Source organism: Orycteropus afer, unplaced genomic scaffold (assembly GCF_000298275.1).
Source record: "Orycteropus afer afer isolate SDZICR_OR568_19922 unplaced genomic scaffold, OryAfe1.0 scaffold00756, whole genome shotgun sequence".
NCBI classification, from domain to species: Eukaryota; Metazoa; Chordata; class Mammalia; order Tubulidentata; family Orycteropodidae; genus Orycteropus; species Orycteropus afer.
In genome coordinates, this window is record NW_006922343.1 from 892,086 (window position 1) to 908,280 (window position 16,195).

The following is a 16,195-nucleotide window of genomic DNA, read 5'->3' on the forward strand; positions in this document are numbered from 1 at the left end:
TTGTTTGTCTTTTTTGTTATTGAGGTGTTGGAGTGTTCTATAAATTCAAGAGACAAGTCCCTTGTCAGATATGTTATTACCAAATATTTTTTCCCAATGTGTAGGTTCTCTTTTGACTCTTTTGGAGAAGTCTTTGGAAGCACATAAAAATTTAATTTTTAGAAGGTCCCAATCATCTGGTTTCTCTTCTGCAATTTGTGCGAAACATTCTTTTTGATTATGAAAATGATGCCATTCCTCTTCAATTTGTCATTACCAGTATAGTAACCCATGTGATTGTCTACTTCAGAATGGACAATCCAGTCCATTTCAGCTCACTAATGCGTAGGATATTGATCTTTATGTGTTTCATTTCAGTTTTGACAGTTTCCACTTTTCCTAGATTCACAGTTCGTACATTCCATGTTCTGATTACTAATAGATGTTTGCAGCTGTTTCTTCCCATTTTGAGTTATTCCCTATCAACAAATGGAGGTTCTGAAGGCTTTATTCCATCTATGTCATTAACGTCGACTCTACTTTGAGGAGGCACCTCTTCCACAGTGCTATTTTGAGTGCCCTCCGAACTGAGAGGCTCATCTTCCGGCACTATATCAGGCAGTGTTTCAGTGATATTCATAAGGTTTTCACTGGCCCATGTTTTCAGAAGTGCATGGCCCCTTGCTTCTTCCCATCTGTCATAGTCTGGAAGCTCCACTGAAACTTGTTCACTATAGGTGACCCTGCTGGTATTTGAAATACTGGTAGCATAGCCTCCAGCCTCACAGCAACATGCAAGCCACCACAGTAAAGCAAAGTGACACAAGTGGTGGTGGTTTTATATATACACGCTGTATATACCATTGAGATGATTCTGTTTCATAGCAGCCCCTATTGGGTTTCCGAGGCCATAAATCTTTACGGAAGTAGATTGCCCTATCTTTCTTCCATCGAGGAGCTGGTGAGTTTGAATCACCAGCCTTCTGATTAGCATCAAATGCCTTAGGCACTGCACCACCAGAGCTCACACATATACATATATTCTTTAGATTTAGATTTTGGCTTTTGAGGTGTTTTATTATATACTCTCTGGATTTCCTATGTGGAGTTAACTTTTTTCCATTTGGTCTTTCTACTCTTTTCCCCTTTAATTATTGCTTTGTGTTCATCATAGTTTCCTAAACACAATAATTCATGATGAGTTTCATTCATTTTTCCCTCTTCCAAAGAAAACAAGTGTGTTTTTATTTTGATTACTATTAGCTAGTGACTTACATACTAATTAAAGAGAAATACTAATTAATAATTACTTAAAATCAGATTGTATTTTAACACTGTAGGCTTAGATTACCAAGAGAGTGACAGCATTTTTTTTTTTTTTAGCATTTTTAATTATAGATAATTTCCCATTGTTCGATTAAATTGAGATTATCAGCTAAAGCTTTCTTCCCCCAGTTTAGAACTATAGATAATTTCCCATTGTTAGATTAAATTGAGATTATCAGCTAAAGCTTTAGAACAGAAGTCACTAAATTTTTATTTGTGGAGCTCCCCATATATGCTGTTTTTTTGTGAAAATAAATACTTCTGCACCTTTCTCACTCCCATTTCCCAATTTAGAACTACTTGCTTAGTCAGACTCTAATGTGAGACAATGAGTGTTGACAAGTAGATACATCCCTGGTGTGCCTGGTTCATCACTCACTTGATAGAAGTTCATTCAACCATCTTGAATTATAATATGGTCATAGGATCTTCTTCAGTACTTTCTTTACAGGAGGATCATAGGGTCCAACCTCCGCTGTTGTTGTTGTTATGTGCCGTCGAGTTGGCCCCGACTCATAGCGACCCCTCCTTGGGTTTCCGAGGCAGTATCACTGCGGAAGTAGGATTGCCCAACCTTCCTTCCGAGGAGTGGCTGGTGGGTTTGAACCACCAGCCTTCTGGTTAGCAGTCAAGTGCTTTTAGCCACTATGCTACCAGAGCTCCTCCAACCTCCACTAGCTAAACCAAAAAACCAAACCCACTGCCATCGAGTCATTTCAGACTCATAGTTACTCTATATGACAGAGTAGAACCTGCCCTATTGAGTTTCTGTCTGTAAATCTTTATGGAAGCAGACTGCCTCATTTCCATCTTTCTGGAGCAGCTGGTGGGTTCAAACTACTGACCTTTTGGATGACAGCCAAATACTTTAGCCACTGTACCACCCACTAGCTAGGGAGTGGTATTCAGCTAAGAATGGGATGAAATAATGTTTTTTAATTGGAGCTATGTAAGGAAATCACCTTTTCTCATCCCATGTTCATTAAATTAGAATTTTAATTTGTTGGAATAAGGCCTGGCATACATTTGATGACCATCCTGAAATACATATATTTTTAGATGCTGAATAAAAATATTAGCATCTAAATTATACCTGAAGGAGCTCTGGCGGCGTAGTGCCTAAGGCATTTGATTGCTAACGAGAAGGTTGGCAGTTCAAACCCACCAGCCATTCTGTGGAAGGAAGACTGGGCAATCTACTTCCATAAAGATTTACCTCTTTGGAAACCCAAAGGGAGTTGCAATAAGTTGGAACTGACTCGATGGCAGTGAGTTTGCTTTTTAAAATATACCTGAGAGGTTTTTGTTCTGGGAAGAAAATATCAGAACATTTAGAAATACTAACAGTGAGTTAAATACAGAAATGATTTGGGAAGTTTTTTTTCCACAGACTTATATTAATTAGAAATTTAACAAAATGTTCATTAAGCATCTTGTCATAAAACCAAATAAAAAAGCCAAACTCACTGTGATCAAGTCAGATTTGACTTATAGAAACCTCTCCTTGGGTTTCTGAGGTGGTGTCTCTATGGAAATAGATTGCCCACTCTTCCTTCCAAGGAGTAGCTGGTGGGTTTGAACAGCCAGCCTTCTGGTTAGCAGTCAAATGGCTTAGGCACTATGCCACTAGAGCTCCCATCTCGTCATAAGGATAATAAATTTGCCAAGAGCAAGGGCTTTGGAATCAAAATAGACCTGGGTTTGAATCACAGCATCCCATTTGCTAGCTTTGTGACCCTGAGCAGGTTAATCCCCATTTAATTTTTGAAATCTGCATAATTGATGTAATAATAGTACCTATCTCATAGGGTTTGAATGAAAATTAAATGAAATAAGGATTATAAAGCAAAACACTTTCAAAATTGTGGTGCCTAATTTTCTGGTAGAGCTCTGGTGGCATAGCAGGGAAAGCATTGTGCTGATAAACAAAAAGGTCAGTGGTTTGAACCCACCAGTGGCTCTTCAAGAAAAAGATGAGGTAGTCTGCTTCTGTAAAGGTTTACAGCCTTGGAAACACTATGGGCAGGTTATATTCTTTCCTACAGGGTCACTGTGAGTCAGAATCCACTTGATGGGAGTGAGTTTGGTTTTGGTTTTGAAATTTGTTTCTTAAAATATTTCTTTTCTTTATTCCTCAGTACTTAAAGAAGGTATGCTACAGTATATTAGAGGTTGTTTAGTGCAGGGAATCTGAAACAAAGAGTTCTGCTTATAGAACATCAAATCAGACAAAATTTGAAGTAGAATGGAGGCATTACTTCTGTAAGGGAAAAGAATGAAGAAGAAGAGTTTTAGGTTTTTTAATACCAACTGACTTCAGCTGTGTACCGCAATAAAAATCTTATCAGGGAGTAACCTAGCTGTAGTCATTCTTGTGAAATTGCCACAGACATAGTTCCTACCCGTTTACCTAAGTGCTGGGCTATGTGAGGCGTGATAGCAGAAGAGGTAGCATAAGTAGTGCTGGAGGAGAATCAGCTATAAGACTTTTAAGTGACAACTTGGTTTCACTTGGGGACTAATATGGCAGCTGCAGTGCCAGAAACTACCTGAGAACAGTTCCAATGGCATTTTCAATTTAGAGTCCCCAAGGACTTCAGGAAGCTACCTGCTACAGTTTCCACTAGTGCTCTTAGGTAAAAATGGTAGAGTTGCTTCTCTGTGGTGTCCTTCAGAAACAGTCTGTTGTTTGGCTTTCTCTTTCCCAGAATAAAGCAGAGCAAGTTTCCAGTTTCTCTACCATTATCAGGGTCACCTCCTGCAACATTGACAGCCCAGCCTACCACTAGGAGGCTTAGCAATTTAAAGTTGTTTCATGTGTATCATTGGTGGAACTTTTAAGATAGGAGGCTAAACATAAGAAACAGAAGTTCCCAACTTTGATATTATCAAATGAGAATCTTTCTTTTATAGGAAAAAAAAAATTGGTAACCATTAACATTAGTTTTTAGAGTTGTTTTGAGAGTAAACGTAAGTTCCCCTCTACAGAGCTGCAGCCATTTTGTTTTTCATTTTCCCTCACTTTATAGGTTGTTGGAAAGGACACCAATGTCATGTTGGTGGCTTTGGCAGCAAAATGTCTTACTGGCCTGGCTGTTGGGTTAAGGAAGAAATTTGGACAATATGCAGGACACGTAAGTAACACTTCTTTATAGATACAAATCAATAAAATAATCAGGAATGGCAGCCTAGTTTGCTTTATGCTTTAAAACAACTCTTTGACTTAGATCTTTATAGACTGGGCGAAGTAAAATTTGAAGTAGAATGGAGGCATTACTTCTACAAGGGAAAAAAGAGTGAAGAAGAAGAGTTTAGGTTTTTAATACCAACTGACTTCAGCAGTGTACCGCAATAAAATCTTACCAGGGAGGAACCTAGCTGTAGTCGCTCTTGTGACTAAATATTCAGCAAAACTTAATAAAGATGTTAGTTGTAGCTAAATTCATTAGCTTTATGTACAAAGTCAGGGATTTGGCTTAGAGTATTTAGTTGAGTTTATTTATTTGCTTATTATTTGTTTATCCTGCTTTGTTCTGATGGATTGCTGATGGCACAGTAGTTAAGGCATATGGCTACTAACCAAAAGGCTGGTGGTTCACACTCCCCAGCCACTCGCTCAGTGGGAAAAGGATGAAGCAGTTTGCTTCCATTAAAATTTACAGCTTTGGAAAACCTATGGAGCAGTACTACTCTGTCCTATAGGGTCAATATGAGTTAGAATCGACTCAATATCAGTGAATTTCATTGGTTTGGTTTGTTCTTACACCGTTGTATACAGTATTACAGGATGAAATAAAACTTAAAATAACCAAGTTCAGAGTGAAAATGAGAGTAAAGAAAGGCAAGATACAATTACAAGTGAAGTCAGTATATATAATATATATTAATAGTGTTTTCTATTTAAAAAAAGTAATTTACTTATATACTTGAGACATTTTATATAGGTTACACCACCGGTAAAATATCATTTTAATTTATTCTAAGATTCCCCAGCTGGAGACATTCATTGACTGTGTAAGTTTGGTAGCACTCAAGTTTGGTAACAGTTTTAACAATTTGAGATGCTTTCTTTAATTGTGGCATCTCTCACTGTCCTCTTAGTCTGGTCTGAATTATCTAGAATGCTTCACCATCCTGAAATTGACCTTACTGAACTTTAGGGTTCAACTTCCTATCCATTTGAGCATTTGGTTCCTTTGACTTACATATCTCCTAATAGTACCTTTTCACACGTCATTTTATTTGAGCTATGGTATTTGCAACTTGCTTACTTAATAGCATTAAAAATAAATTCAGAGACCTTAAAAAAAATACTACTAAATAAAGCATGACTGGCTTATTACCAGGGAAATAAAAATAATGATCTATAAAACCCTTAAACATGTAAATCATAAATTGGAACAAAATTATAACCAATATCTTTATTATAACTAATAATATTTATAGTATCTTTGTGTGTGAATGTACGTATGCTAGTAGCATTTTAAACAGCTTTTGATCAGTTTTGTGTCACTTATTAGTGTATTTTATACATTTGTATGAGGAATAACTTTCAAGCTAGAAAACCATTTTTTAAATTTATTTTGTTTACAGAATCATGGTTGGATGGTTACCTGGCTCTTCAGTTTGAGTTCTATGATTTTGTGACATTTTGTTGTATGGCTTAAAGAATATCTCCAGTGTTTCATATTTACAAAATTATTTCCCCCCCTCAAAACTATATAATATATAGCATTAGTATCAAGCATGTTAGCAGTTCAATTTTACATTCTTTGCCTATTTATAAACTCTCTTCTTGGCATTGTATATAAAAGTGAACTTTAGCCATCATCATTAAAATATTTTGATTCTCAAATTTATGACTTCTGTTTATAACTCCTACACTATTGAAAATACTGCATTCTTTATGGTGTGTACACTTCTATGAAATGGTGAAAAAAAAAATTTAGATGGCTGTTGAGCTTTGCTGGTTCTTTTGGACCTTTAAAAAAAAATCTTTAATTTGCCTGTTAGCATAGTACTTTGCACTCAGTAAATATATTAGGCATTCAGTAAGTATTTAATGAATGAGTGGTAGTTTGGGAGAAACATTAAACTTCCAGCATTACTGATCCAAACTTAGAACTTAAATAAGAAGATATAATTCTGATCACAAATGTCTATAAATTCTATTACTATTTTTTTCACTTTTAGTGAAGTGCAGGGACTGGAGACATCTAGCCCAGTGAGGTATATTAGAATCTTGAGTGGTGAGGAAGAATTCCATACTCTACTTGTTTCCCTATCCTAAGTTCACGTAGTCAAGAATCATTTTGTCTAATGAGAGATGTTAGAGATAAAACTTGGGTTGCATATAAGGTGTAGAGGCCAAAGAAGGCTGAGAAAGCATTGGGACAGAATGGGAATCCTTATACCCTACAAGGAGGGAAATGACTTTTTTTTAATTATGGTAAAATACGTGTAAGAAAATTTGCCATTTTAATCTTTAAGTGTACAGTTCAGTGACATTAGTTACTTTCACCATGTTGTGCTACCATTTACCACCATCCATTTCCAAAAGCTTTTCATTACTCTACACAGAAACTCAGTTCCCCTTCAGCAATAACTCCTATTACTCCCTTCCCTTAGTTCTCAGTACTCTATGCATTTGCCTATTCTTAAGGGAAATAACTTTTTATTAAACTTTGTTGCTTACTTTTTTTTTTTAATAGAGCCAAGGTAATATTTTTTAATAACAGCTTTATTGAAATGTAATTTACATATTATAAAATTCACCCTTTTGAAGTATATATGATTCAGTAGTTTTCAGTTCACAGAGTTGTGCAACCATTACTACTATCTAACTTTAGAGCATTTTTATCATCCCCAAAAGCACCTCCACATCTGTTAGCAGCCTCTCTCCCTTAACCCCTCCCCCCTAGACCTTGGCATTTACTAATCTGTCTCTATGGATTTGACATTTTATGTAAATAGACTCATACAATGTATGGTCTTTTGTGAGTGACTTATTTAGCATAATGTTCATCCATGTCGTAGTATGTATCAGCACTTCATTCCTTTTTATTACTGAATAATATTCTAGCTGTTTACTTTTACAGGTTGTGCCAACCATTTTGGAGAAATTCAAAGAGAAGAAGCCTCAAGTGGTACAGGCTCTGCAGGAGGCAATTGATGCAATCTTCCTAACTGTAAGTTGATAGCATGAGTATTTTGCCTGAAGTAAAATTGTCTAAATTTTTATTGATGTACTAATTTGGTTGTTCTTTATAATTGAGAGAAGCTCACTGACCACATTTTCTTTCTAAAGACGACACTACAGAACATCAGTGAGGATGTCTTAGCAGTGATGGATAATAAAAATCCAACCATCAAGCAGCAGACATCTCTTTTTATTGCAAGGAGCTTCCGCCACTGCACTGCTTCTACCCTGCCAAAGAGCTTACTGAAGCCCTTTTGTGCTGCTCTGCTTAAGGTAGAGACTCTTTGAAATTGGGGAATTATTTTATAAATAGGTAGATTTTTCTTTTCTGTTAAAGATGTACAATGACTACCTGACTTCCAGACTAGATTATGTATGGTCTTTTGACCTCTACAGGTTTGAAGAAAAGCACAACTTAGCTTTGTGATTTAACTAACTGCTAATAATTTTGTTCCTTACTTGGCTCTTATACTAGGATTCAGCAGGATCTGGTCAAGCGCAGGCATCAAATGGGGAAAGTTTGAAGTTCATTTGAGACTGAAGCATTTTAGATAAAGGAAGGGAAAAACAAACCAAACTCACTGCCATCAAATTCATTCCAACTCATAGCATCTCCCACTGGGTTTCCTAGGTGGTAAATCTTTACAGAAGTAGATTGCAGTCTTCCCTTCCATGGAGTGGCTGGTAGATATGAACTGCCAACCTTCTGGTCAGCACTCAAATGCCTCAGGCACTACGCCACCAAGATCATAGCTCTGGTGGCACAGTGCCTAAGGCATTTGATTGCTGACCAGAAGGTTGGCGATTCAAACCTTCAAACCCACCAACCACTCCATGGAAGGACATTTGGGCAATCTACTTCCGTAAAGATTTACAGCCTCAGAAACCCAAAGTGGGAGGCGCTATGAGCCAGAATGGACTAAATGGCAGTGGTAAAGGAGGGAAAGAAAGCATGTATTTGCTGAATGGATTGCCAGAGCTTTCCTTAACCTAAAGAGTGTTTGTGACAGTAACTGTGTTAATTGGCAAAAGGAAAACTAACTTAACTTCAGTGAGTTGTATAAAGCAAATTCTTTAACCAGCTTCCACCAATTTGAGTAAAACTCAGTAATACCTCAAATACTTTGTATTAAGATCATTTTTGTTTACTTCTGGACTATAGCACATCAATGATTCTGCTCTTGAAGTCAGAGATGCTGCATTTGAAGCATTGGGTACTGCTTTGAAAGTAGTTGGTGAGAAAGCAGTAAACCCATTCTTAGCTGATGTGGACAAGCTCAAGCTTGATAAGGTAGGTTAATAACGGAGTTTAATGAAATTGGGCCATTGTCCTGTCTCTGCATTTTGATTTTATCTCTTGAAAATGACTTAGTATTTCTCAGTTTTTTATTACAACCCACCCACAATAGGAAATACATTTTACATCACACACACATGCGTGCACAACTGTAATAAGTGTTGCAGGAGTACTCTCGTACTTTGTGTTTTCAACTTTATTCTGTTTTATGAAGTAAAAATGCTGGTATTGACTCATAAAAATTTTTTTTCATTCTCCATTTGTGGTTGAGACCTGGAATTTGAAAGCATAGTTTTTGAGGATTTAGATTTCATCCCAAGCTATAGTGGTATTATCAGTAGAAATATATTCCAAATTATACCAAAGAAAAGCTGAGTAACTACTCTGTAGAGGAGGTAAAAACAGTATTTTGAGACAAATTTGTTTCTAATATCTGGAAAATTAACTTTGTAAATGTGAGGGTCTTTGTCATAAATATGGTCATTATAAATTGATCATAATTCTGTTCTAGAAATAAAATATAAGATATTAATGTATATCTACTATCAAGAAAGTCTGGACAATTTATCTTTTTGAGAAGGAAACTCTTCTCTCTGAATGCTCATGTAGTTGTGGTTCAGAAATGACATTAAATAATAATGTAGTAAAAATATAGCAATAATAATGTAATGGTTGTATTTCAAGATTGAACTTAATGATGTTCATCTCAATTTCATTCTCCAGATCAAAGAATGTTCAGAGAAAGTAGAACTGGTACATGGTAAGAAAGCTGGACTGGCAGCTGATAAGAAGGAGTTCAAACCTGTGCCTGGAAGGACTGCTGCTTCAGGAGCGGCAGGAGATAAGGACGTGAAGGACATTTCAGCACCCAAACCAGGACCCTTAAAAAAGGCACCTGCTGCTAAGGTTAATAGATGGTGTAGAAGTTATAATATAAAAATTAAAATTTAGTAGAGTAGGGTCTGAACTCAGGTTCATGCAGTCCTCCCCATGTGACTTCTTTGAGAAGTGAATTCATGCACCAGGTTCAAAGTACAGCAGGACATCTGTTAATGCATACAGAGTGTGCCAACAATATATTGGGCTATTTAAAACTTTAATAGAAAAATGGTACTGAAGATATAGGAGTGCATTTTAGGGAATCATAAAATATCATTAAGTAGTGAAATATGGCAAGGCTGTTAACATTAGTAACATCATCTTGGTCAATTTTGCTAACTACATCACACCATTGAGTCTGCACACCAGTCTAGGTCTTGTCACCTTTTTATAGTGTAGAAAAGGGAGAAATGTCCAAAGACAAATAATCAACTTTGAGTACTGTGGATTCTCTTAAGGGTGAAAAATATCTGCTATAGATGTAAAAAGTATGATTCCTTTTCCTTACTGCCACCCCTTCCCTGAATCTGAGCATGGAATTGAGGGAAGGGGACTGAAGTTGAGTGGGCATCACTTTGTGAAGCACTTCACCTGTGTGATTTTATTTAATCATCATAACAACCTTTGAGGTAGATGTTTTTTGATTCCTGTTTTTCCAAAAAAGGAAACGGAGGATCAGTGAGATTAAGTGGCCTATACATACTCTTACAATTAACTCTACATTTAATTATTTGTTTACTCTATTTCCTCACTGTATTATAAACTTGCTTAGAGCAGTTTCTGGCATATAATAGGAGCTCAGCATATATCTGAATTAATGGAGTGACAGATCTGGGATTTGAACTCAGGTACCTGTAGTTCCAGAGCTTGTATGCTTTTGGTGATAATTATGCTGTCTCCCCAGCATAGAGAGTATAGGGAGTTGGCAACTTTTTCTCCTTTCTCACCAGCTCCTGTTTCTCTGGACAGTGACCTGCCTTGATACCTTAAGCTCTATCCAGATTTTCTTAATACAGCCCCCTCTGAGTTTCCTCTTCTATTTGAATCCTTCCATGCCCAGACTAGCTGGCAATCTCATGAAGTTTTTTTTTTTTTTTTTTAAAGAAAAGGTAACCTTCTTCTGTTCCCATTTTAAACAGATAAGTAGGAGATTTGTTAATTGAGCTCTTTCTCTATACAGAGAATGTGATTACAGGGGAGACTGCAGAAGCAGTATTCTAGTTGATCTAAGAATATAAAATTTTCTATTTTTAGAGTTAGAAAACAATAATATCCCTTTATGGTATTTACATTTTGAGCCAACAGAATTGTACTGCTGAATGAAGTAGCAAGTATTAAAAGTTGCCATGTGATTAGAATGCTGGTTAAATGAGCATCTTAGTTTTGCTAACTGTACCATAAATTCTTAGAATATTCAAGATAACACTGCTTGCATACTAGCCTGGATGTTGAAGGCTGATTTGGTCCTCTCTCATTCTATTGCCTGCTGCTGCAGGCACTCAATCAGTTATGCCAAGAGATTTGGAAGACAGCTACCTGGTCAACTGAATGGAAGAGATCTATATTTGTACCCATGCCAAAGAAAGGTGACCCCACAGAATGTGGGAGTTATCAAACAATATCATTAATATAATGCAAGTAAAATCTTACTGAAGATAATACAAAAACGGTTGCAGCAGTATATTGACAGAGAACTTCCAGAAGTGCAAGCTGGATTCAGAAGAGGACGTGGAACGAGGTATATCATTGCTGACATCAGATGGGTCTTGACTCAAAGCAAAGAATACCAGAAAGATGTTTACTTGTGTTTTATTGACTATGTAAAAGGATTTGATTGTGTGGACCATAACAAATTGTGGATAACATCGTGATGAATGGGAATTCCATAACATTTAATTGTAGTCATGAGGATCCTGTACATAGACCAGGAGGCTGTCGTTCGAACAGAACAAGGGGACGCTGCATGGTTTAAAATCAAGAACGGAGTGTGTCAGGATTATATTCTTTCACCATATCTATTCAATCTGTATGCTGAGCAAATAATCCGAGAAGCTGGACTATATGAAGAAGAATCATTAACAACTTGCGATACACTGATGATACAACTTTGCTTGCTGAAAGTGAAGATGACTTGAAGTACTTACTGATGAAGATTGAAGAATACAGTCTGCAGTATGGAGAAAATATTGAAATTGTCAAAGACTGGGTCTTTGGAAGCAGCATTCAGGACATCAGACGACATATAGCACTGGGGACATCGGCTGCAAAGGACCTCTTTCAAGTGCTGAAGAGCAAGGATATCTCCTTAAGGACTAAGGTGCACCTGACACAAACCATGGTATTTTAAATTGCCTCATATGCATGTGAGACCTGGACAACGAATAAAGAAGACCAAAGAAGAATTGATGGTTTTGAGCTGTGGTGTTGGCAAAGAAAGCTGAAAGTACCATGGACTGCTAAAAGAACTTAACAGGTCTGTCCTGGAGGAAGTGCAGCCAGAATGCACCTTGGAGGTGAGAATGGCCAGACTTCGTCTCACCTACTTTGGTCATGTTGTCAGAAGGGACCATTTTGTGGAGAAGAATATCATGCTTGGTAAGGTGGAGGGTTGACAAAAGAGGGGAAGGCCCTCAACAAGATGGATTGACATGGTGGCAGCGGTGGTGATAGGCTCAAGTATAGCAAGAATCATGGAGCTGGCTCAGGACCAGGCGGTGTTTCATTCTGCCATTCATAGGGTCGTTATGAATCAAATGACTTGACAGCACCTAACAACAACAACATCGTTCTTTCTAAGTTTAAGGCATTTCTTAACAAATACCTAAAATAGGTAGAAGGAATAATGTGAGCATGGCAACAGTGTGTTGTCCTCATATTGTTACTACTATTGGCTGTGAACCTTGTAACATACTGCTATTTTCTTATGACCTTTCGAAACTAGAGAATAATGAATTTAGATTAAGACTTTTAAATAGAATATTAGCAAATAGAATCCAAGTGGTATAATTTAAAAAGTATGACCAGGACCAATGAAGTTTATTCTAAGATTATAAGAATGGGTCAATATTAACATTATAATAGATTTTTTAAAAAATACATAATTTCAGTCATTGAAAAAGAATAGAATAAATTTCAACATATCTTCTTGATAAAAATTTTTGACTACATAGGCGTAGATGGATACTTTGGCATAATTAAATATATGTTGGTAGATCTGCATTTAGTGATAAATGTAGCTGACCAAAAGCCAGTATCATGTTTATTGGTGGAACCCTAGAAGCATTCCCATTAAAGTGAAAAATAAAACAAAATAATGCTTGCTGTTATCATTATGGTTTAAAAATGTTTTATATCTGGTACACCATGCAATCCACAGCCTATATGACTATGAGAACAAAAGAACTAGATGGTACCCACCTACCACTATCAGCTACTCAGAGGGGGATCTATTTAGGAAATCCTGGATAGGGAGGGAGAACAATGTGGAACAAAACTCAGAATCATTTGAAAACAAAAAAGGGGTGGGGGAACCAGGTTTGCTGGTCTGATAGAGCCTGGTGGAACCACTGAGACTATGGCCCCTAGCTGCCCTTCAGGTCTGGAATTGAACCCCCCACACCTGTGGCTTCCAGCCAAACAAAAGACAGGCGTGTGAGGTGAACATTTACATTAGGTAGATAAACTCCTTGGAGAAATCAATCATGGGAGAGTAGAAGGGCTGTTTATGCACAGGGGGACGGCTCAGGGGGCAGGAGTGCATGGAGGGACAGACATAGGGAAGAGGTAACTATGGGGAGGAAGTGGGAGGGGATTTGTTGCATTGGAGTAAATTGTAGTCAATGTCATGAGACAAAGTATATGTGAACCGCTGTATGGGAAGTGAATTTGCTCTAAACTTTCACCCAATCACAGTTAAAAAAAAAAATCTCTCTCACGCTTCCCTCTCCCCGTGTCTGTCTCTCTGTCTCTCTCTCTCTCTCTCTCTCTCTCTCTCTCTCTCTCTCTATATATAATACACATTAGAGCTCAGGGTACAAAGATAACTTCTTAACCACAACCAAACACACAAACAAAAAAAAAGGTTTAATTTAATTTAGTTTAATTTAATTTAGTTTAATTTCCATGGGAGATTAGAAGGGCAGCATTTGCACAGGAGAAGGCTTAGAGGGCAGGAATAGACAGGAAAGAGGGGCACAGGGAAAGGTAACCATAGGGAGGAACTGGGAAGAGAGCTGTTACATTGTGGAGATTTCAATCAATGTCACGAAACAAATGTGTATGAACTATAAAACGGAAAATGATTTTGTTCTGTAAGCTTTCATGCAATCACAATAAAAAGTAAATAAACAATGTTCTGTAATTAGACTAAAGAATAAAGTAAGAGATGTTAATATTAGGGAAGAAGAGGTAAAATTATTATTTGTAAAACCCAAGAAAGTCACCTGAAAAACGACTAAAACAATGAAAAGATTCAATGCGATGACCATCTTCAGCATAACTAGAACAATCACTGAGATTGTTATGACAGTCCCATTTTTCTTTGCCAGCTCTGCAATGAATAATGATATATTCCAATGTTATTGGGGCACCTTATGTTAAATACTACATAACATAGAAACTAGTCTTTACTAATGTGGGAAAGATTTAGAGACATTTAAAGGCAAGGGTCCCTGTTGTCAAATTAGTTTGTGAATGTGTAATTCTAGTTTTCCAGAAGTTAGGCCAAACTGCAAAGTCAAAAGGAACCTTACCCACAAGACCACCATGGGTTGTGCTTTACTCATGGAATCCCCAACAGTGTTACGTCCTCCTGAGAATGATGTGTGACAGTGCTCAGAGTATTGCCTATAGGTAAACTTACCTGAGCTTTGGAATCCAGAGTCTTTATTGGGGCTCACATACTCCCTTTGTGGCTGACCTTTAGTCTCCTGTTCCTCCAGAGGTCAGAGATGATGTGGCCTGGCTCAAAGCCCCTGTCATAAATCATATTGTTAGACTGTCTGGAAGCCAGAGCCCCCAGATGTAGATATTCCTATCAGGCAGGACACTCCAGGAGCCTAGATAGCACTTCTAGTAGCCAAGGGCAAGAGCTAGACCTTGATTTGAGTAAAGTTAATTCCTCAGCGACACATGAGTCAGTCATTTCTCTCATTAGCTCGTTCTGAATCAGAGGCTCTTAATATAAGTTCTGCAGATTTCACCATGGATGGTGCTCAGGTGGGTCTTTCTGCCCTGAAACTTCTAAATTCTGTCAGCAAAATAAAAATGCTTTGTTTTTAATATATAAAATCATTTTATGTGATGGTAAAATTTTATCAAATTTTATAATTTGGACCCTCATTTTGATCAAATTTTCAAGAGAGTCTGTAACTAAAAAAGTGTTAAATGGCTTAATTAATTTATGTTAATCATTTTTAGGCTGGTGGACCACCTAAGAAGGGGAAGCCAGCTGCACCAGGGGGTTCAGGTAGCACTGGAACAAAGAACAAGAAAGGATTGGACACCAAAGAAATAGTGGAGCCTGAGCTGTCGGTCAGTACCGTACACCGTCTCAAACTTGTAAAACTATGGAAAGTGAAGACCTATGACAAGATTTGAGGTCTTTCTTTGCTGGATTCTACAACATATAGTTAATGTCTTTTAAGTTACTGAAACTGTGCCTTGAACAAACTTCCCCTTTAACCAGACCAAACCCGTTGTTGCTGACTCAGTTCCAACTCACAGCAACCCTAAGGCTATATGATAGAAGGCTCACGTACTGTAGCACACCTATGAGGTGTTGTTTTAGATTCGACTGGGGTATTTTTACTTTCTTACGGTCTGTTTCCTTAAGCGATTCCTAATTTTAATATGTTTTTGTATCTTACAGATAGAACTATGTGAAGAAAAAGCTTCAGCTGTCCTTCCCCCTACCTGTATACAGCTTCTAGACAGTAGTAACTGGAAGGAACGGCTGGCCTGTATGGAAGAGTTCCAGAAGGTCAGTCCAGGCACATAAACTGAGTGTGAAAGAAAATTAATTTTATAGTGAACAGTGAAATTATGAATAGTGAACAGTGAAATTGAAAAAGTTCTTGTCCTCATTGCTGTGATTTACAACTAGTGAACAAGTTCCACTGTGTTAACTAATGATGAAGTGGGGTTTTTTTTGGTTGGTTGTTTTCAGTAGCTGTGTTGTTTTTGTTATCATGCAACATCTGCATTCTCTCAACTCATAACTTAGTATTTATTCAAGAAAATTAGGGTCTTAGTCTGAATAATAAGACTTAGATGAATTTCAAAATTATGGTACTCAAAGTTACTAGACAGACACATCTCTCCACTTAAACCACCTTTTATCTGTATCTTTTTATTTTTTAATTGTGATTTGCGTGAAGATTTACAGAGCAAATTCACTTTCCATACAACAGTTCATATATACTTTGTCTAATATCATTGACCACAGTTTACCACAATGCAACAGCTCCCCTCCCACTTCCTCCCCATAGTTACCTCTTCCCAGTGTCCAACCCTCC

General features: G+C 37.3%; 1 protein-coding gene across 1 annotated transcript in view; it reads left to right on the top strand.

Moving 5' to 3' along the window:
- Positions 1 to 16,195, top strand: part of CKAP5 (cytoskeleton associated protein 5) — a gene marked incomplete at its 3' end in the record, with an annotated part of 73,742 nt that overhangs the window by 20,093 nt on the left and 37,454 nt on the right. The window contains exons 8-14 of the mRNA XM_007957550.2: positions 4,335 to 4,439; positions 7,404 to 7,493; positions 7,613 to 7,777; positions 8,667 to 8,795; positions 9,525 to 9,707; positions 15,099 to 15,212; positions 15,550 to 15,660. Coding sequence (XP_007955741.1) covers positions 4,335 to 4,439; positions 7,404 to 7,493; positions 7,613 to 7,777; positions 8,667 to 8,795; positions 9,525 to 9,707; positions 15,099 to 15,212; positions 15,550 to 15,660 — 897 coding nt within the window. The remainder of the gene's footprint in view (positions 1 to 4,334; positions 4,440 to 7,403; positions 7,494 to 7,612; positions 7,778 to 8,666; positions 8,796 to 9,524; positions 9,708 to 15,098; positions 15,213 to 15,549; positions 15,661 to 16,195) is intronic.